At 43.1% G+C, this 23,200-nt stretch overlaps 1 protein-coding gene across 4 annotated transcripts in view; it reads left to right on the top strand.

The window, feature by feature from the left end:
* CPXM2 (carboxypeptidase X, M14 family member 2) overlaps positions 1-23,200 on the top strand; it is a 148,719-nt gene that overhangs the window by 45,332 nt on the left and 80,187 nt on the right. For all 4 annotated transcript variants that reach the window (XM_027112864.1, XM_027112863.1, XM_027112862.1 and 1 more), the window contains exon 4: positions 7,467-7,606. In XM_027112864.1, coding sequence (XP_026968665.1) covers positions 7,467-7,606 — 140 coding nt within the window. The remainder of the gene's footprint in view (positions 1-7,466; positions 7,607-23,200) is intronic.

The raw sequence follows: 23,200 nt of genomic DNA, 5'->3' as shown, positions 1-23,200 counted from the left end.
TTTATTTCTGATCTGATATTTATGATTTCCTTCCTTCTGCTAACTTTGAGGGTTTTTTTTTTGTTGTTGTTCTTTCTCTAATTGCTTTAGGTGTAAGGTTAGGTTGTTTATTTGGGATTTTTCTTGTTTCTTGAGGTAGGATTGTATTGCTATAAACTTCCCTCTTAGAACTGCTTTTGCTGCATCCCATAGGTTTTGGGTTGTCGCTTTTTCATTGACAATTGTTTTTAGGTATTTTTTGATTTGGTAGGATTGTATTGCTATAAACTTCCCTCTTAGAACTGCTTTTGCTGCATCCCATAGGTTTTGGGTTGTCGCTGTTTCATTGACAATTGTTTTTAGGTATTTTTTGATTTCCTCTTTCATTTCTTCAGTGATCTCTTGGTTATTTAGTAGAGTATTGTTTAGCCTCCATGTGTTTGTATTTTCTACATTTTCTTCCTGTAATTGATACGTACTCTTATAGTGTTGTGGTTGGAAAAGATACTTGATACGATTTCAATTTTCTTAAATTTACGAAGGCTTGATTTGTGACCCAAGATAGGGTCTATCCTGGAGAATTTTCCATGAGCACTTGAGAAGAAAATGTATTCTGTTGTTTTTGGATGGAATGTCCTATAAATATCAATTAAGTCCATGTTGTCTAATGTGTCATTTAAAGCTAGTGTTTCCTTATTTATTTTCATTTTGGATGATCTGTCCATTGGTGACAGTGGGGTGTTAAAGTCCCCTAATATGATTGTGTTACTGTCGATTTCCCCTTTTATGGCTGTTAGCATTTGCCTTATGTATTGAGGTGCTCCTATGTTGGGTGCATAAATATTTACAATTGTTATATCTTCTTCTTGGATTGATCCCTTGATCATTATGTAGTGTCCTTCTTTGTCTCTTGTAATAGCCTTTATTTTAAAGTCTATTTTGTCTGATATGACAATTGCTACTCCAGATTTCTTTTTGTTTCCATTTGCATGAACTATCTTTTTCCATCCCCTCACTTTCAGTCTGTATGTGTTCCTAGGTCTGAAGTGGGTCTCTTGTAGACAGCATACATATGGGTCTTGTTTTTGTATCCATTCAGCCAGTCTGTGTCTTGGTTGGACCATTTAATCCATTTACATTTAAGGTAATTATCGATATGTATGTTCCTATGACCATTTTCTTAATTGTTTTGGGTTTGTTTGTATGTCTTTTCCTTCTCTTGTATTTCCTGCCTAGGGGAGTTCCTTTAGCTTTTGTTGTAAAGCTGGTTTGGTGGTGCTGAATTGTCTTAACTTTTGCTTGTCTGTAAAGGTTTTAATTTCTCCGTCGAATCTGAATGAGATCCTTGCTGGGTCGAGTAATCTTGATTATAGGTTTTTCCCTTTCATCACTTTAAATATGTCCTGGCACTCTCTTCTGGCTTGCAGAGTTTCTGCTGAAAGATCAGCTGTTAACCTTATGGGGATTCCCTTGTATGTTATTTGTTGCTTTTCCCTCACTGCTTTTAATCTTTTTCCTTTGTATTTAATTTTTGGTAGTTTGATTAATATGTGTCTTGGCGTGTTTCTCCTTGGATTTATCCTGTATGGGACCGTCTGCACTTGCTCGACTTGATTGATTATTTACTTTCCCATGTTAGGGAAGTGTTCAACTATGATCTCTTCAAATATCTTCTCAGACCCTTTCTTTTTCTCTCCTTTTTCTGGGACCCCTGAAATGGTGCATTTAATGTTGTCCCAGAGGTCTCTGTGACTGTCCTCAATTGTTTTCATTCTTTTTTCTGCTCTGTGGTAGTTATTTCCACTATTTTATCTTCCAGGTCACTTATCCGTTCTTCTGCCTCTGTTATTCTGCTATTGATTCCTTCTAGAGTACTTTTAATTTCATTTATTTTGTTGTTCATCATTGTTTGTTTGCTCTTTAGTTCTTCTCGGTCCTTGTTAAACGTTTCTTGTATTTTCTCCATTCTATTTCCAAGATTTTGGATCATCTTTACTGTCAATACTCTGAATTCTTTTTCAGGTAGACTGCCTATTTCCTCTTTATTTGTTTGGTCTGGTGGGTTTTTACCTTGCTCCTTCACCTGCTGCATAATTCTCTGTCTTCTCATTTTGTTTGTCTTTCTTTGTTTGGAGTCTCCTTTTCGCAGGCTGCCGGTTTGTAGTTCCTTTTGTTTTTGGTGTCTGCCCTCAGTGGGTAAGGTTGGTTCAGGGTTGTGTAGGCTTCCTGGTGGAGGGGACTGGTGCCTGTGTTCTGGTGGGTGGGTCTGGATCTTGTCTTTCTGGTGGGCAGGGCCGTGTCCAGCGGTGTGTTTTGGGGTGTCTGTGAACTTAGTATGATTTTAGGCAGCCTCTCTGCTTATGGGTGGGACTGTGTTCCTGTCTTGCTAGTTGTTTGGCATGGGACATCCAGCAGTGGTGCTTGCTGGCCGTTGGGTAGAGCTGGGTCTTAGCTTTGAGATGGAGATCTCTGGGAGAGCTCTCACCGATTGATATTATGTGGGGCTGGGAGGCATCTGGTGGTTTAATGTCCTGAACTCGGCTCTCCCACCTCGGAGGCTCAGGGTTGACACCAGGCGAGAGCACCAAGACCCTGTCAGCCACACGGCAGGTAAGTGGGGATTTTCTTGCCTTTTGGGATGTCTGAGGCCTTCTGCCAGCGTTCAGTAGGTGTTCTGTAGGAGTTGTTCACATGTAGATGTATTTTTGATGTATTTGTAGAGAGGAAGGTGATCTCTACGTCTTACTTCTCTGCTATCTTGAAGGTCCCCTTGCAATAGGAGACTCCACTGAAGACACCAACCTCCGCACAAGCTGGAGGTGCAGAGGCATTTTTTTCAGAGGGTTTGCAGCTTGCTTTTTTTTTTCTTTTCTTTGTGCTTCGTCTAGTTTCATTGGCACTTCAGATCAGAGTGCCTAGTCAAGAATAATTTTAAAAGTAGGTTGTAGGGCTTCCCTGGTGGTGCAGTGGTTGAGAGTCCACCTGCCGATTCAGGGGACGCGGGTTCGTGCCCCGGTCTGGGAGGATCCCACATGCCGCGGAGCGGCTGGGCCCGTGAGCCATGGCCGCTGAGCCTGCATGTCCGGAGCCTGTGCTCCACACGGGAGAGGCCACAGCAGTGAGAGGCCCGCGTACTGCAAAAAAAAAAAAAAAAAGTAGGTTGTATATCAGTTACTATTTATATCTGTGCATCTCCTTTCCTTTCCTCATTAAAATTAAAATTTATTTTAATCAGTTTTATGAGCAAGTAGTTAAAGAAATCAAAACATTAAAGGATTATAACAAATAAACAATAGAATGGTGGTTGCCACGGGCTGAGCAGGAGGGGAAATGGGGAGATGTAGGTTAAAGGGTATAAATTTTCAGTTATAAGAAGAATAAGTTCAAAGGATCTAACATATAGCGTGGTGATTATAGTTAGTAATACAGTATTGTATAATATTGAAAGTTATTGAGAGTTCAATCTTAAGCATTCTCACCGCACAGACAAAAAAGTGAGTTAACACCAGAGGTGATGGCTGCATTAATTATCTTGATCTTGGTAATCATTCCATAATGTATATGCATATCAAATCATCATGTTGTACACTTTAAATATATACAATTGTATCTGTCAGTTATTCCTAGTAAAGTTGTAAAAAAACGAAAACAAAACAGTAGTTCCTGTTGAGGCATTCCACATTCCATCCCACCCCCGACTGCCCCTGAATGCTGTGAATGGGGCAACTACTTCCAACTCTTTTAAATTGTTTCTTTGGACATTTAAATCTTAATTTCTAAATGATATGCACGTATCGATATGTATTGGTTTATATAAATTTGGGACTTTATCTTTTGAGTTTTTATTACGGAAGATGAGAATTTCAGCTCATTTTTAAAATCACTCCTTTACCCCTCTTTAATCTTTCCAATAAAGTTGCATCTCAGATTTTGGATAAATTTACATTTGAGGTTTTCATTGTTATGACTATAAATATTGCTTACTATTGAGCCAAGAATTATTGTAGTTTTGAGCCAAGAAATCGTTTCTTTTATATAATTTCTTGACAACTTTTTGTTTTCCTGGAACTGCTCATGTTTTTAAAAACATCTCCCCACACCCTGCAATAGTCTGGGTCTGTAAAATACCTTCAATATAACTTTCTATAAGGTCAGATCTGTTCAATGATGTTCAGTCTGACTTTTGTTGTTTTGTGTTTCTGTAGACATTCTTTCGGGAGCCCTTTGACCTGCTGTATTCTGAATAGGTTGCTTTCTGGGTCTTTTACATCACTAGTATCTTGGGACTTCTTCACCATCATTCTGAGAAGTCCCTCCTATGTCGGAACCCATTTTTTCTGGATCTGATATCTTCCTCTTTTTGGTGTTCTGCCTCATTTCTGTGGAGCACATCCTACAGTAGCAGACATTTTACTGATATCATTTTTGGCATTCTGGTGTAATTTGGTGACATCTCTGGGGCTGGTACCTCCTCTTTCATTGAATTCTCCCAGATGCTTGCTTTATAAATGTATAATTGATTTTGCAGAGGTGGCTGTCATTTCCCAAAGAGTCAGCTTCAGGAAGGGCTCTTCAATCTCCTGACACCTTATTACGTTTAATTGACTGTCCGGGATGCTCAGGAAGAACTGAGATGGGCAGCAGAAGCAAACTATCCAGACTGGCAAAAACGGGAACTGTAAATTGAATGTCGGGTACCAGTCAGTAGACTTTGGCCGAATGACACGAGGACAGCTGCCCCAAGCTTTCATGGTCCTGTAGGGATGAACATCCTGGGCTGTGGGGCAGCTCTTTCTTGTCTGCTTAGCCCATAAGCTGGCATTCTTAAGCTCTGCGTGATTGACATTTGGGACGGGCAGCGCTTTGTGAGGTGTTGCTGTCCTGTGCATTGTAGAATGTTTAGCAGAATCCCTGGCTTCCATCTGTTAGTTGCCAGTTGCACACACCTCCCCGAGTTGTGACAGCCAAAAATGACTGCAAAGGTTGCCGGAGGGGGCAATATGGACTCCTGTTAAGAACTTTAGACGGTGGGCCTCCTCTTTTTTCAGATTTTATAACTCTATTCTGGATATTTGAGGTTATAGAAAATGTGACACCAATGAACTGGAATAGGATTGCAATCCCCTGGAATTTTGTACAGTGTGAAATCATTCTTAAAACACCCATATTTCCATGATTTACCAAATATTCGTTGTTTTAGGCCTACTGATACCTAGCATTTACTGAGTGTTCAATTCTTTTTGAGCCCATGCTTCTAAGTGCCAGGCCCTGTTGAAAGCACAGGCAGCATCCTGTCACTTGAACAGATGGGGAAACTGAGGCACAGAAGAGCATTTAGGCAAATTGCCTGAATTAATGCAGTATGAAAGTTGCAGAACTGGGATTCGCACCCAGATAGGACTTCAGAGCACAAGCTCTTAATCAACACACTGTGCAGTGGGTGATTTTGAGATGCCAAGACCAGAACACAAGCACCGTGAGGGGACTTCAGTCCACCTGCCTGTTCTGAGCTCCAGGAAGGCAGGACGGCCTGTGTCATCGACCTTTGTATTTCTGTTGCTGGGCCACTACTTGGCATATAGCAAAGACAAGGTGAAGGTTAATTTTAATAAATTAAGCTATTCTAAGCACCAGTTTATGAGAAAAGAGGAACCACAACAAAAACGGAGTGTGTATTATGGTTTCTTGAAAGAAGATGAATTGTGATATTGTAGGTCGTTAATGGGTTTCAGGTCTCCTCCACTGGGGGGATAAGTGCCTTAGATGAAGAAAGGGAGCAATTGTGTAATTATAGCCTTCAGGCTGGGATGGTGATCTCCCTGTTGACTGGTAATGTTGGGAGATGAGGGGTTATACTTAAGAGTTGTCATCACTTTAACAAAATGCACTGAAGCACAGGTAGGACCATTAACACACACTTGCAAAATTTAGCTTTTCTTTGATGGCTCTAGAAGGCAGAACCTTGCAGCACCTCTAGGTCCTTATTGCAGACGCCCTGTGTACCATCAGACATGGAGGTGCTGGCTCACTGAGAGCTTGGGTCTCTGGAGAATGTAGACTAACAGTTTTTAATTCACCTTCATTTGAGATGGCAGTGCTTTTAGAAGACCATGATATGTTAGTATTCTGACATTCTCTCAAAGCTGTTTCAAGATTGTTTCAGGAATGGACTGGGAATGCGTATGCTGTGTTGGTCCTGATAAAGGCTTATGTCAGCTGGTGCAGTGACGGATGAGCTCCGCTAATGGGACCCTTAGCCAAGCTCTTCCTCTGCTATAGCTGAGCTCTGAGCTTCCCGTCAGTGTTGGCCATTACAAGTAAGAATTTGAGCTGCGGAGTACTCAGAGGTAGGGAAGATAGACTGGCTTATCATGCTTATCTGTTGACTGTCACTCAGACTTTTTTTCATCTGATTATGCACTTGTGAAATAACCATAGGAAAATGGGATTCATGTAGAGAAGATCTTAGTAAATTAGAAAGGTTCACCTGGCTCACTTGTCTTTTTTTTTTTTTTTTTAGGTCAGGGCATTGTCTCTTCACATGGTAATAATACAGGGAAAATTCCAGAACAGAAACGTCACGTACCTTGTAAATTCAGATCAAGGGAATCTTTGGTAGTAGTAGTAGCTGACACTCAGACACATCAAATGACTTAAATGCTAATAAATAAATTTTCACTAGATAAACTTAACCTTCAACTCCAAGTTCAAATATCATCTCTGACTTGGGGCTTCCTGTCCGTGGTCTCCCCCAGACCAAGTTAGCTGTGCTAGGCTTGAGTGTTCCCATAGCAGTTTGCTCCTATTCCTGAAATAACACATTCCCTATTATGTTCTAATTCATCTATTTTCTTGTCTTTCTTCCTGCCTGGATCCTGAGATTCTAGGAGGGGATGATTCACCTTTGTACCCCCAGCACCTGGCATGTGTAGGCTGGTATGTAGGAGACGGTCTGTGTCTGTTGGACGAATGAGTAATAGAACTCATTAAATTTCATCTTTTACACTGGGCAAGAGGAGGACTTATCGTATTGAAATATTTCCAGCTTGTTAATAATAAGCAACTCCTTTTTATGATTTAGAATAAGGAGTTCAGGGCACAATGACTATTTTTTTTTCCAATTCCTCATTCTCTTCTATTCCTCCCAACCCCCTTCCTCAAAATCTCATAAAAAATTTTGTCTTAATTTTCTTCTATTCTGGGTCTTTTTGAAGAACACCCCTCTCTTTTTTTTTTTTTTTAATTGACGTATAGTTGATTTACAGTGTTGTGTTAGTTTCAGGTGTACAGCAAAGCTATTCAGATACACACACACACACACACACACACACACGTATACATGTATATATGTATATTCTTCCTCAGATTCTTTTCCCTTGTAGATTATTACAAGATATTGAGCATAGTCTCCTGTGCTATACAGTAGGTACTTGTTAGTTATCTATTTTATATATAGTAGTGAAGAGCACCCCTCTCTTTCTTTTCAGGCAGGTATTAATGAAAATGATTTTTACGACGGGGCGTGGTGCGCGGGAAGGAACGACCTCCATCAGTGGATTGAAGTGGATGCCAGACGTCTGACCAAGTTCACTGGTGTCATCACTCAAGGGAGGAACTCGCTCTGGCTGTAAGTGTGGCTGGACCTGTGCTTCCTAGACTCTGTGCCTTGAGTCTAAAGTTCTAGAGTTTAGACAGGGTCAGGGAAGTTGCAGAGAGGTATCTGGGGATAGGCAATAGAAAGGAAGAAAGTTGCAGTGAGGACAGGAGGCTGGCCTTGCTGTAGACATGCTGGGAAGGTGCATCTGTTGGATCAACACCTTCCCTGATACCGGAGCAGAGAGAAGGATCCATGGGTTAGGCTGAGGAGACAGAGGTGTTGTCAAACTCAGGCAGGATAGGCAGGTAGCTGCCGTCTTGGATCCGGGGCGAGCTACTGGTGCCCTGGTGGGCTGCACACAGCCTAATGTAGGAACTCTGCACAAGCAGTGAGTGACAGGTAATGGTCTCCAGCCACTGTCCTGGAGTAGAAGGGATGAATCTTCCAGATTCTGGGAAGAAAGATGAACTCTAAGCAGGTTCCCAAATAAAGAACCACTGGAGGAGTAGTAGAATTGAAGGAGGAGTCCGTCTGGGGCCTGACAATGAGATGGAAGAGCCCATTGTTCAGAATTGAGCTTGGGATCAGGGCTGGGTCAGTAATAATAGTAGTCCCAAGAGAGGTGGGCTGTAGCTCCTTAAAACTCATCTCATGGTACGTGTATACAACGGAATATTATTCAGCCTTAAGAAGGAAGGAAATTCTGACACACACTACGACATGCATGAACTTTGAGGACTATATGCTCAGTGCAATAAGCCACACACAAAAGGACAAACACTGTATGAATCCACTTCCATGAGGTTCCTAGAACAGTTAAAGTCATAGAGACAGAAGGGAGGATGAACGGTAGCTGCCAGGGTCTGGCGGAGGGGGATAGGGTGTTATTGTTTAATGGGCATGGAGTCGAGTTGGGGACGATGAAAATTTCTGGAGATGGCTGGTGGCGATGGTTATACAACAGTGTGAATGTACTTGATGCCTCAGAATTGCACACTTCCAAATGGTTAATTTTATGTTATGTGTATTTTACTACAATAAACAAAAAATATATATGTAAACAAAACAAAACCTTTCCACTTCAGCCCAGGGATGGTGGTGGAGACAGAGGCAGGACTATATCTGTGGGGTTGTCCTGTGGCTTAAGCTGTGTAGACAGCAAACATGCAGAGACTGGGTGTTAGGCAAGAATTAGGAGGGGCTGCAGGACCTTGGGTGCTTTCTTAATTTAAACAAGAAATTTTCAATTCCTCTAACATCTGTCTACACTGAGAAGCCAAGAGCACAAATGCCTTATATTTAGACATTAGGAAACTGACTGTGGACCTAGTTAGCAAAGAGCCCTCCTGTCCTGCCACCCCTCCCCCTGCCCTGACTATACTGCACACTCAAATCCCATGTCTGGGTCCCTTTCAGGTTTTACTGATTACCAGTTGGCAACCATGTAAAGTCTGTCTGTGTTGATTAGATTCATTTTAATGCCTGGAAAGATCAACGTTAATAAGTAAACCAGGGCTTCCCTGGTGGCGCAGTGGTTGACAGTCCGCTTGCCGATGCGGGGGACACGGGTTCGTGCCCTGGTCCGGGAAGATCCCACATGCCGCGGAGCGGCTGGGCCCGTGAGCCATGGCCGCTGAGCCTGCGCGTCCGGAGCCTGTGCTCCGCCACGGGAGAGGCCGCAACAGTGAGAGGCCCGCGTACCGCAAAAAAAACCAAAAAAATAACAAACAAATAAGTAAAACCGGGAGGGATAAGAGGAGGGAACGTGGCATCAGTGCTCACGTTTAACTGCCCGTCATTGTCACCGTAAAGGGGACTTTCTTACAAAATGACAGTTGTCAGGCTGACTCATCATGTTTTCCTCTGAACCTTTTTTTATCGTAAAGACAATACTGTAACCTCCAACAACATTTAAAAACATTACCCGTGATTCCACTGTCCTTGAGCAAACATAATTTTTCTACAGATTTGTAATCATATTACATATGCAATTGTTATTTTTAATTTAAAAACATATCCATAACATTTTCATGCTGTTACTCAGAGTTCATAATGATCATTTTTAATAGCCTGTAATTTACTCAGCCATGCCTCTATCACCGTCTCAATTTTCTGCTATCACTTACTTTAGAGGAAAGCGTTTATATACTTTTTTCTTCCTTTGAATTACTTCCTTCAAATAAATTTCCAGAGCGGGGATAATTTGTATATTTTGACAACATTTGGTTATGTATTTATGCTACTCACATTTTATTCACTTTACTTTTCAGTAGCACTTATGTGTGTGTTCACATATAGCTGATTTTTGCTCTGTGGTGTGTCTTGCTGTAATCAGCGGCTTATTACCATAACAATTGTTTTCACTGTGTAGATTCTGAAAGGCAAGAATTTTAGAAGAAACAAAGTTGAATTGCTCAAGAAGAATAGAAACTTGGAAAGAAAGACTGATCTGAGGTCATCAGTAAGGATGAGAGCAGGGATTTTACCTTAATGCTTGTATATTAACCTGTCTACTCTGTATCATTAGAGAAGCAGTAGTTGGGTTATTACTGGATTAGAAAGAAAGAGCAGGGTAGGAGTACTGTTTACATTCTGTTTCAGCTGGAAACACAAGAGGGTTTGGGGTGAATAAGAAATTGCAGTAGAACAATATCTTTCTTTGACTAAGCCCGGGACAGGAACATCTAAGAGGGAGGCAAGGGATAGAATTGCTTTTAAGAGTCAGTTTTTTTAATGTATAAATGTATTTCAGGTCAGGGACAATGAAATGAAATCTGATGAGTTTCAGTTGATCTTACCTCCTGGAATCGGACTCTGTACTAAGGAGTGAGGAGGAAACAGTCTCGGGTACATTTTGGTGTCTGAGCCCCTTGCCCCAGAGGCGCTGGAGGTACTGTGACCAGAAAGCTTGCCAACCACAGAAATCACCAAATATCAATAGTAAGGAAGACAGTAGCTGTCCTTCTTTCCCTCTCCAGGGCCTCTATCCTCGTGCTGTTCCCAGTACAGCCATCTACGGTACCACTTTTAATATTCCTATTCATTGGTTTCCATATTTCTCCCCGCTAGTCTGTGAGAACTTGATAGAGGCAATGCCTTGATAGTCTGTGTCTCTGGGACCTGGCCCAGTACCAGACATCTAATAGATGCTCAATCAGTGATTCTTTAATGAATGAATATTGTACGGAAGTAGCAGATTGGCAAAGAGTCATTCACACCAAATGGTAATGAGTTAATTAATTGTGAGTGTAAATGACTGAAAGCAGGCTTAAACTGTAAGGGGGAGAGGGGAGGGGACGTGGAAAGAGTAGACGGAGAAGTGATAAGGATGTTTAGAGGTGGAGGCACATAAAACAATGTGGCTTTGGAATAATGTCATGGCTGACTCTTGCTGGTTACGAGATTTCTCTTTGAACCTCAGTATGCTCTTCTGTAAAATGGGTTAACTACTGTCTAACTCATAAAGATGTGGTAAAAGTTAAATGGAATTATGTTATGATGTTTTAAAATTACGCAGCACGTAATAAGAGCTCGATAAATGGGACTTGCTTCCCTCTGCACCTAGAGCGAACAGTGGTTTTCAAGCTTCATTTTTAGCCACAGACCTTCCTTCATATAGAGTCTTTCCTGGAAACATTTAGAAAATACAGACAGATGAGGCTGCTTCGTGTGAATATGGTGGTGGGGAGAGCATTGCCTGCCTGGCCTCCCCTTGACCCCTCACAGGACCACCCCTGGAGGATGCATTATGAAAGTATCACTGTGTAACAAGCAAACTAAACAGCTTGAGGGTGCCTCTCTGCAAGTTACAATCCTGCCAGCACTCCAAGCGCGGATTGCTTCTTCTTGAATCCTGCAGGGTAACAGGCAGATGTAGAATTCGACCAAAGACAAGCGATGGCAGAGTTGGAATTAGAGTTTCATTTTTTCTAGTTAAATGGGCAGACATACCATAATCTCAGAGTGCTGCACTTTGTTTGGTGATGTTTTAGAAATGGAGGGGAAATGGGGGGATGGCTCTTGGGGGTTGGCCAAATGGATGTTGCTGTTTCTAAGTAGCATCTATCTGGTTGTTAGAAGACAGGAGCACTTTGGAGTTACAATATATATTTCAGAACACTATGAAAATATTTCATTTATAAAACTTCTGTGGTTGGTATTTTAAAATGAACAGCCATCATCTTATTTGTTCCCATGTGTTTACTGAGCACTCTGTATAAGAACTGGCCTGCCTGCAGGGAGCTCTCAGTCTGGAAGAATCCAGTATGTTGACAGGTCAGCTAGAATCGGCACCGTACACGTCGTGGGATGGGGGTAGGAGGTCTGTTATCAGACCTGTGAAAGGTGATACGGCAGGTCGCGACGCTTAGCCATGGTCCGGGATGAGTTCCTAACCAAGTTGATGAAAAACTTTGTGATTCTCATTGTAATAATTTTCAAATAATTCATACTATTTGAAAGTAATAAAATATAATTATTTTCATGATACTGAATAATTTATATTTTTCACCAATATAAACAGTGCTTCCCCACTACATTGCAATTTAGAGAAATGTTAATATACTAGTAAAAGCCAATCTTTTGTTTTCCTGATTTCAGGAAGTATATTAGATCTATGAGTGTTGCAGTTATAACCAATGTGATGATTGAAAAGTTAATTATTCTGTCTGAGGTGGATAGATGCTTCTAATAACTTGGGCAAAATACAGGCAATTTAAAATAACCAAATGTTTTAAACTTTATTTAGTAAACGAGACAGTTCTCATCCTCTCTTGAGAGTCTGTACATGTGTCCTTCGGGAGAAACAGCAGTTTGATGGGTTTGTAAGGTGCGGGCTGGGGAAGGTTTGCCTGGCGGGCTGAAGTTTTTAGAAGCAGTTTGGCTAATTAGAGCAAGATGAATGGCGTGTGCTGTGAGCCAGCCTCATGGCTGAGGACACAAAGATGGTGGAAAAGACAGTCCCAGCCTGAAGAAGCTTGCCTTCTGTTTGTCGGTGCAGAGTCTTAGCCGAGATTCTTCATGTGGGCTTCCCCTTTGAGAATTCTGATGGTGAAGCAAAGGAGGAGGTGGGGTACCCAAAGCAGACGAAGACAAGGTCGAGGAAAGGCCTGTTTGCTGCTCTGTTTCCTGGAGACAGCTGTATTCACAGGAGGGGCAGGTGGCCGATGGGGCAGGTCCCTAAGGGGCATGGGTGGCGCTGACACGGGTGCGGGGGTTCACCTGGAAGGAGGAGGGTCTCCTGGTCCCAAGATAGAAGAGTCAGGGCACAAGTGCTGAGATGGATTCAGAGCCTTCACACCAGAGGGTTTTCTATTCTTGGTGGCGTAGGAGGCAGGTCCTCTGCAGACGGTGAGTGAGGCAGGTTTAGGGGTTGGAAACTTAAGAAGGCCAGGGAGATTCCCTGTCCCTTTGTAGAAAGGACCGGGCTGGGCCCCCGAGCTCATGGAATAAAATCGTAATGGTCCCACTTGCCACCGTTGGCACTTTCTCCCCTGTGGGGGGCGGTGGAGAGTTGGTGGCCGTGCAGCTGGAGGAGGTCCAGGGACAAGGGCATTGCGGGACCTGGTAGGACACGGCGTGTTAAGGGTGAAGGGTTGTGAGGTTGAGATCCAGGGCTGGTCAGGAAGGAGTCAAAGCTAGAGAGCTGATTCCCTAGAAGCTAAGGTCAAGTTCACAGAGCCCCTGAGGAAGAGGAAGCTTCAGAAAAGGTAGAAACTTGCAAGGGGAGGACACTGGCCACCTGGGGGCTGCACGGGGGCCGTCCAGGTGATGACTGGATGTCAGGGCCGGAGAGGAGCAGGTGTCTGGGCATCTTGGGGTTGCAGGCTTCGCTGCTCAGTGCTGTCCCTGTAGGGAGAACCTCCAAGATGCGCTGGACCCTAGCTCAGGAGGGGGGATCAGGAGACAGCTGAAGAGATGGTGGGGTCTGTGTGAGAAGGAAAATGAAGAGCAGAGGCAAATCAGAAGCGCTGAGGATGTTGGTCCAGAGACAGGGATGGAGATGGAACCTCCCCAATACCTTCCTGGCCTGGGGCTCCGCCCAGTGGCTGGACCTCTGGTTTCCACAGTGAGAAGTATCCACCCGGTCCATCCCTTTCTCGTCAACTCCATCTGGTTTTCCACTCCCTGGAGACTGATCCTTGGCAGTCTGGGCCCCAACCCCGCAGCAGCGTGCCAGGGCGCAGAGGAAAGGGGCGCCGGGCTGGGCCAGGAGTGTGGAGGACAGCCGGCAGCCCCTGGGAGCAGGGCTCAAAGGGAGGCTGCTGGTGCTTCATGAATCACCTACCCATCTTCTCAGGAGAGAGTGTGCGTGTGTTTTCAGCACGTGTCCTGCTGCGTCCCCCCCGTTATTGGCAAAATGAAATGTTTGGCACCTGTGGAGGGCGGGGGAGACAGAAGTTTCCATACTCCTTTCTAACCTCTTTGAAAACTGTCAGGTTTTGAACTGCTGAGTTTGGCTAAAATGGAGGGGTTTCAATGAAAACATCTCCAAGTTCAAGTAGAAGGCCAGGCGCACAGTCATTTCTTCACTTTGTGTTATGTGTCCACAATGCAGGCATAGTTACTTGAAATTGAATAAAGCTCTCCCTTGTGGCTGTATGGCTCATACTTGGTTTTTTGGGCGCCAGTGACTAAGGAATAAGTTCTCAGAAGGTAAAATCTCTGGAAAGGAAGCAACGCTAGAACTCCTTCGTGGAGATAAAGCTTCCACCCGGCTTTATTCCAGGGTCCTTGTCCCCTGGCTCTGACTCCCCAGGAAACCCTCCGGAAGGTTGTTGGGTGCACTCACCCTTCTTCTCTTCTGTTCCCTCTCCAGCTTGGCTCACATAATGCTCCCACGCCTGCACCCACAGGGCCTGTGTGGACTGGCTGCCACTGCCTGTTTGACCTGCTTCCCTTTGCGCACGTTCAGTCCTAGCCCAGGAGCCTTCTCTTTGTTCTGCAGATAAGCAAGCATGTTCCTGCCGCAGGGCCTTTGCATCTGCCATTTCCTCTGCCTGAAGGCGCAACCCTCCCTGCATTCAGAGGCGTTCTCTGACCAGCCTTCTGAAGCCCACTCTCTGTAGCTCTGTGTCCTCACCTGGCCCTGTTTGATTCCCTGGTTATTTGCTTGTACTTGCACTGGTGTCACCCCCAGGGAGCAGACAGGGCCTGGCTCTGGTTTGCCACTGAATCCTCAGTGTTAGATCAGTGCACTGCACGGGGAAGGTCACCATGATTGCCATCCCCAGCCCCTACTCCATCATTCAGAACCGCTCAGATCATGTCCTGATACTGTCCTCTCCTGAGGCTGCACGGCCCCCACCCCCATCCCAGTGTCTGCCCACCATAGGGGGCTCTTTAGTGCATAACCACCGGGAGAAAAGAAGCCACATCCCGTGGGGACGCAGCTCTCGTATTCCTTTGGTGTCCCTCCTGTTCAGATGTCCGGGTCCTCACCTGGTATAGCCGAGCGGATCAGAGTTCAGGTTCCAGAGTGAGGCTGGGATTCCAGACTCCCTGGTTGCATGGCCTTGGGTGTGTTTCTGAGCTGTTCTGTGCCTCTGTTCCTTCATCTGTAATATGGAGATGATAATAGTGCCTGGACTGCTGTGGGGATTACATGAGTTCATACACATCAGGCAGTTAAGAGAGTCCTTGGCACGTGGTGAGCACCCTGCAAGTGTCTGTAATTCCTGCTGTTTTCTTAAGATTCCTTCCCTTCTTTGGTGGAGGGCACTGCTCACGTGTTAACTCCCCTCTCCCCCATCCCTCTCTCCTCTCTCCAGCCAACGCCCTTGGAGCGCTCAGACCACGGTCTCTCCCCAACGGCCCTAGCTCCCTCTGCGTGGTCTTAGAGATGTTAAGAGATGTTAACTGGAGGCCTGCGTAGGTGGGTGGTCCGGGTGTTCTCCTCACTCTTCCAAGCCTCGGTTTCCTGGTTTGGGAGAAGAGCTTGTGTTGAGTGTTCAGTGAGACGCAGATGGAAAACGCTGACACCTTCTGGACCCAGAAGATGCTCAATGAACTGTGGCTGCAGTTACTTACGAAGTGGCTTTACCTCACCCCTCCCGTCTCCGAGCCCCCAAGCCCCCAGCCATCCAGAGTTGAACCTCCAGAGCCCCCAGTCGCCCACCAGGAAAGACTTCAGAACTGAATCCGTCACATTGCGGCGGAGAAGTAGAGCCTGACATTTTGTGCAAATCTTCCTGTGACACATCTGTATTTTGTTGGATACTTTTGGTCAGCAGGAAATTCCTTTAAATAAAACGCCTAGACTCGAGCTGCTGAGGTTTTGTGTTACCTCATGGGGTGTCTCAGTGACTCTGCCTGGAAGGTCCCTTTCTTGTCCCCATTGTGTGGATGAGGAAACTGAGGCTTGGAGAGCTTGTGAAAATGCTTGTCCTTTCTGCTCCCTCCTCCCACTACCACTCTCGGTTTTCACCAGGCCTCACGCCCCGTGAGTGGGCTCGTTTGTACTTCATCTGAGCACTTTCTCAGGGACATTGCATGGCTGCCTCTGGGCTGACCTACCTGTCAGACACAGCAGGCACGATGCCTGGGGCCTTGTAACCTTTAGGGGCCCAGGAAAGTGTCGAACTTCTTTTATAATCTGGAGAAAGTAAATGAACTTTTAGGTCGAGGAAAATATATAACGTTAATATATTCGTCTTTATACCAATGCAGTCATAAAATATGATTAAAAACAATTTTTTTTTAATGGAAGAAGGGGCCTCTTCTTCCTCCATGTTGAGGTCCTAGTCCCAAGGACCCGTGAATATGTTAGGTTTTGTAGCAAAGGGGACTCAAGATTGCAGATGGAATTAAAGTTGCTAATGAGCTGATCTTCAAACAGAAAGATGACCCTGGATTATCCGAGTGGGCCCGTTGTATTCACAAGGGTCCTTAAAAGTGGAGGAGGGAGGAGAAGAGAGAACCAGAGAGCTGGCAGTGTGAGAAGAACCCCGCTGTTGCTGGCTTTGAAGATGGAGAAAGGGGCCATGAGCCGGGAATCTGGGCGCCTCCGGAAGCTGGGAAAGGCAGGGAAACAGATTCTCCCCTAGGGTTTCCAGAAGAAACACAGCCCTGCTGACACCTTGATTTCAGGACTTCTGACCTCCAGAATCATAAGCTAATAAATCTGTGCTGTTTAAACCACTCAGTTTGCAGTAATTTTACAGCAGCTATAGAAAGCTAATAGAGGCAAAAGTACCCACAGCCCACAAAAGCCCCTCCCCTCTCTGGTGTAAGCCCCCGGTGGAGACACCCAGCTTTGGACCATCATGCTCCACGCACAATGTAACTGAACAGAAGCAGGGCCAGTGCTCTCCTCTGCATTCCTTAGGATTCCTGTGAGCCGTTTCTTTGGTTCCTTTCTTCCTGCTCTTTCAAGCGTCTCTTTTAGATTTGGAGGACGTTAAATACTTTTTTTTTTTGCTTTTAGTTCTCTACAGTGGGGCTTCTTAACTAGGAACTGCCTCCCCCTTCACCCAGATTTATTGGACTTGGCCCCCAAAGTGGCATTTCCCCCCTCTTTCCCTGGTAGACAATTTGTACTGGAGGTAATGGAAAATAGACAATATTTCTAAGTTTATAACATTCCCTCCTATGGTCTGAATTCTCAGATAGCCATGGTAACCAGTCCAAAGTGAAAAATCCAATAAATTGGTGGGTTGGTTTTTCAGTGTCTAAGATTTGTCTGCACTGAGAATGTGGCAGAACCATTTAACCGTGTGATTGTGGTTCCGGCAGACAGAGGTGGGAGAGAGGGAGAGAACCAGAGTCAGTATCACTTAACGTTCTTGAGTGTCAGGCATGGCCATGCTTATTGTAGGGCAAAGATAAACCTTTTTTCCCCAAAATGTTTCTAGAAGCCACAAAAGTTAGACTCTGCGGAGTAGTGGTCTTGCCCAGAGTTATCACTCAGCCACAGGCAGGATTTGAGGCTGCTGGGCTCTGTCAAGGAGGTGAGGGACAGGAAGAAAAAGCTGCCAGCTTCCAACAGAAAACTGACATAAAAACTAGGAGAGATTGTTGGACTCCTGTTTCGCTGACTGAAAAGGAATTTAATAGTGCTTTCCCAACTTGCATGAGAAAGTGGACAACACCCAGTGCTATTCAACAGAGGTTGTGGTTATTAGCGACCTTTTAGCTGATGAATGATCGTTTGCTGCATCAGATGATATGTGCTGAGGCTGATGGTGGTTGTTTTTGAGGATTTGAGGAGATTCTATCTCTTGCGAGGTGGAGGGACAGAAGAATCTGACTAGCAAGACTCATTGCCATGAAACTCCAGTGTGATAGACCCCCAGTGGGCACTGTCAGATCTTACCGTACATCCAGGCGAAATTAGTTCTTTGACTGTGGTTTGAGCTACTCATGCTTTTCCCAATTATTCTCTTTCTTATCGCTTTACTTAGAGGACCTTTTGATGTACAAAAATTTTGAATTTTTATATGGTTACCCTAATCAGTCTCCTAAGGTTTATATCATGCTTAGAAGACCTTGTCCCTTCTGAAGGTATAAGTAATTTTCCCCATATTTTCTTCTAGTATTTTTATGATTTCAAATTTTACATTGACATTTTAAACCATATGGAATGTATTTTGATGTAGGGTATATGTAATAGATCAGACTCTTTTTACCCTCAAATGGCCATTAGGATGTCCCAACATTATTTATTTTCCATATTATCTCCAACTGCTGTGGTCTGAATGTTTGTGTCCTCCCAAAATTTACATGTTAAATTCTAATGCCTGATGTGATGGTATTTATAGGTGGAGCATTTGGGAGATGACTAGGTCATGAGGGTGGAACCCTCATGGTTGGGATTAGTGCTCTTATGAGAGACCCCACAATGCTCCCTAGACCCTCCCACCATGTGAGGACACAACAAAAAGTCTGTGACCCAGAAGAGGGCCCTCATCCAACCATGCTGGCACCCTGATCTTGGACTTCCAGCTTCTAGAACTGTGAGAAATAAATTTCTGTTGTTTATTACTACCTAGTTTGTGGTGTTTTGTTACAGCAGAGCCTAATTTAGGGACTAAGACACCAACTAAAGTGCTCGTAACAAGATACTCTAAATTCCTGTCTTCTATGGAGTTTACTTCCGGACTTTTCATTCCGTCTCACTGCTGTCTTTATATGCCAGTACCAAACTGCTGTATAGTTATTACAGCATGTACTGTACTGTTTTACTATTTCTTAGATCTAGTTCTTCCTCCTTATTATTAATCTTTTCAGAATATTCCTGGCTATTCTTGCCATATTCTTTTTTCATATGAATTTTTCAAGAAGTCCAAATTAGCCCCCAAAAGAATTTCGGGTGATATGTTAGAGGGGAATGCCTTATTAAATTGCAGGATGACTGGCGTCCCTAAGATCAGAGTGTCTTCCTCTATATAAGAACGTGGCGTTGGCTTTTCCATTTGTTCAGCTATCCCTTTTAACTTTTTGTACTGTTTTTTGTTTTTAAAACAATGGGGTTTTTTTTCCTCAGTAATTTTCTGTGTTAATTGCATGCTTAGTTTTGTAAGAAAGGGTTTTCCAGAGTGGCTGTGTTATTTTACATTCCCACAAGCAATGCATGTGATCCAGTTGCTCTGCATCCTTTCTAGTATTTGGTCTTGTCATTATTTTTTATTTTAGCTGTTCTAATAGGTGTGTAGTGATGTCTCATCGTGGTCTTTATTCGTATTTGTCTAATAGCTGATGATGCTGAACATCTTTTCATGTACCTATTTGCCACCTGTATGTCTTCTTTTTTTTTATTTTTATTTTTTATAAATTTATTTATTTATGGCTGCCTTGGGTCTTCGTTGCTGCACGCGGGCTTCCTCTAGTTGCGGTGAGCAGGGGCTACTCTTCGTTGCACTGCGTGGGCTTCTCATTGCAATGGCTTCTCTTGCTGCGGAGCATGGGCTCTAGGCACATGGGCTTCAGTAGTTGTGGCACACGGGCTCAGTAGTTGCAGCACGTGGGGATCCAGAGCGCAGGCTCAGTAGTTGTGGTGCACGGGCTTAGTTGCTCCGCAGCATGTGGGATCTTCCCAGACCAGGGCTTGAACCCATGTCCCTGCATTGGCAGGCGGATTTTTAACCCCTGCACCACCAGGGAAGTCCCCTGTATGTCTTCTTTAGTGAAATGTCTCTTTGTGTCTTTTGTCTATGTTCTAATTGCCTTGTTTGTGTTTTTACTTTTGAGTGTTGAGAGTTCTTTATCAGTTCTAGATATGCCTTTTGTCAGATATGTGGTTTGCAAATATTTTCTCCCAGTCTATAGCTCATCTGTTATCCTCTTAATATTGGCTTTCACACTGGCTTCTCAGAGAAGAAGTTTGTGATTTCAACCAAGTCCAGTTTATTGATTTTTTTCCTTCATGGATTGTGCTTTTGGTGTCATTTCTAAGAACACTTTACTAAGCTCTAGAACCCAAAGATTTTCTCCGTTATTAACTTCTAAAGTTTTATAGTTTTATGTTTTAGATCTATGATCCATTTTGAGTTAATTTTTATATAAAGTGTTAGGTTTAGTGAGGTTTAATGATATATCTTGTAAACCTAGTGATATATAACTGCTTATAGATCTATAGTAATTGTTTTGGTACCATTTGTTGAAAAGACTGTCCTTCCACCATGGAACTGGTTTTGCACCTTTGCTAAATATAGGTTGATCAGATGTATGGATTTACTTCTGGGTTCTCCATTCTCTTCCACAGATATATGTGTCTGTCCCCCTGCCAATCCCATACAGTCTTGATTACTATAGCTATACACTGTTTTGAAACTGGGTAAATGGATTTCTCCCATATTATTCTTTTTCAAAATTGTCTTAACTATTCTAGTTCCTTTGCCTTTCTGTATTAATTTTAGAATCACCTTGTTTATATCTGTGACAGAGTCTTACTGAGATTTAATAAGAATCGTATTAAACTGTGTATCAACTTGGCGAGAATTGACAACTTTACCGTGTCAAGTCTTCCAATCCACAAACACAACGTTTTCCCATTTAGTTAGATCTTCTTCAGTCTCTTTTATCAGTGTTTTATAATTTTTAGCATACAGGTTTTGTTAGATTTATACTTAAGAATTTCATCTCTTTTGAGCAATTATGAATGGTATTGTTCGCTAATATTTTATTTAGGATTTTTGCAGCAATATTCAGATGTGACATTAGGCTAAAGTTTCCTTTCTGTGAGCAATCTTTGTTGCTTTTTGGTATAAAATTTTCTGTGCTTTGAATACATACAGGCATGTGGTTTCAGGGGAGCTCTTTTTTTAAAAATTAATTTTTATTGGAGTATAGTTGCTTTACAATGTAGTGTTAGTTTCTTCTGTACAGCAAAGTGAATCAGTTGTATGTATACATATATCCTCTCCTTTTTAGATTTCCTTCCCATTTAGGTCACTGCGGAGCACTGAGTAGAGTTCCCTGTGCTATACAGTAGGTTCTTATTAGTTATCTATTTTATATATAGTTGTGTATATATGGCCAAGAAACACATGGTAGGGAGCTCTTTGATGACTGGCCTGCTTTCTGCTGTGGTACTCAGGCTGTTTAGATTTTCTGTCTCTTCCATCAGTTTTGATAAATTCTATTGTCCTAGAAAATTTGTGTTTTCAAAAATATTTGTATTTGATTCAACAAAATTGTCTTACAGATTCTTTTAATTTCTTCTGATTGGTGATTATTTTCTCCTTATTATTTTTAAGTATTTGTGAATTTCCTGTTTCTCTTCATTATGTTACCCAGTGGTTTGTCTATCATTTCTTTCCCTCTTTTTTTTAAAGAGCAAGCATTCCTTGGCATTATTTATTAGTTCCGCTATTTTTCTGTTTTTGAGTTCATTAATTTCTTTTTTTCAGATTGATTCTTTCCTTTATGTATCTATACACATTGAATATCTGTGTAGAACACGTGGTGTGAGACGCCTCCATGAAGTCTAGCCAGTGGATCCTCCACATTATGAAATCCCTTCTCACTTGTGGTTAAGGCACAGCATAGGTCCGGAAGTTGAAGTTTTCCCATCGTCATCCTCTACCCAGAAGCTTCTAGTCTTCCTGGGATAGCTGGTAGGTGTCCAACCATCTCAGCAGAAATTTCCAAACCGTGTTTCGTAGTTTTGATTTGGGAGCAAAGTAGGCTTTCTAACAGGCAAAGACATGATTCCTCTGAGTGCGAGTTCTTCTGCATTGGCCCCTCCCCTTCCACTAGGTCAGGCGAATGGCAGTCAGTTGACCACCTGAGTCTTTGCTGCCTCATGTCATGCGCTGGAAGATGTCACCTTTCCTTCCGAAACAGTCACGATGAAAATATCTGCCGCGCGTTGAGCTGCTTCAGTAGTAAGTGCGTCATACGTGTTAACTTTGTTCCTTGCAGCATCTTGGCAGTTAGTATCTAACCACTTACTCTTGCAAAGAACTGCAAAGGCCAGAGGTGGCACGGTTAGTACGTGGCCCGGTGAGTCTTCGAGCCCAGTTCTCCCTTGCATTTCCAAGATGCCATCCTACACCAGGAATTGTCTGCTCCAGCTGAGGTTGAGAACGTTCAGCTCTCCTGGTGTGGGTTTTGCTTCCTTGATACCATCTTTCATGCCTGGTGGAGTGCTTCCTATTTTCTACCAAGGCCTCTCTCTTTTTGGGGGGAGACTTTTCATTCTTCGCTAGCTCCCATCCAGGTTGAGGGAATGTTGAACCCATGGTATTTCTAAGCATTTTTTAAAGTTAAAATCTTTGCTAAGTTTCAAAGCAGTTGTTATTTTTCTTCTTTTTAAATAACCTTCTGATCTCCGATTTTTCTTTAAAGTCTACCTGAAAAATAACATTAGCGTGGCCAACAGAGTAGTCACTTGGCAATACATTTAGAACACAAGGCAGGCGACGGGAAGTAAAAAGCAAAATGCTTTCCAATTCTGCTCACGTAAAATTCCACTGACTTTCTCTCCAAAGTAGCATAGTAAAACGCGAACTCTTAAAAGAAAAAGAAAAAAGAAACTCTGCTTTTTAATCCTGCTTTCTGTTTATAACCAAGATGTAAATTCACCTCAATTCGTTGGAATTGCATGCGTTGGAAGAAAATGACCCTGAACTGGGTGGAAACATTGAGAAAATGCCAGAGGAGTGAAGCAGAAAGAAGAAAGAGAGAATAGGGGGGTTATTTTGTAATTAACAAATCATGTGTATAGTTTAAAAAGTCAGATAGCACTACTTATAATTAGAAATAGTAGCCCGTGTCCCCATACCCCTTGGTCCTGTTTCCTGGTGTCCCAAGGTAACTACTGCAAACCCTTCAGCTGTTTCTTCTGTTTTATTTTTCTTAAACCCTGTGTTTCTGAACAAAATGCTTTAGTATTCTTTCTTGATTCTTTTAAATTATTTATCTGTTGACTTTCTACTATGAAAAGGAAGAATTTAAATCTCTTTCTGACCTACCTCTGACACACACACGCACACACACACACACCACACACTTATTCTCTTTGTCTGTGTCTCTTTCTGTGTGTGTGTCTCCTCCCATCCTCCCAAAGGAGTTATATTATCAATTTTAGCTAAATCGGTGTTTAATTTTTGCATCAGGATCATCGTTGAGCTATGATTTGTAGCTGGGTCACATGGTATGCTATAATTACCTTTCCTTTCCTGT

The sequence above is a fragment of the Aethalodelphis obliquidens genome, unplaced genomic scaffold, assembly GCF_003676395.1.
Source record: "Aethalodelphis obliquidens isolate GAN/ISIS:26980383/991018 unplaced genomic scaffold, ASM367639v1 scaffold11, whole genome shotgun sequence".
Lineage (NCBI taxonomy): Eukaryota > Metazoa > Chordata > Mammalia > Artiodactyla > Delphinidae > Aethalodelphis > Aethalodelphis obliquidens.
Note: the sequence above shows the minus strand (reverse complement) of the source record. Positions and strands in the feature narration are given on the sequence as shown.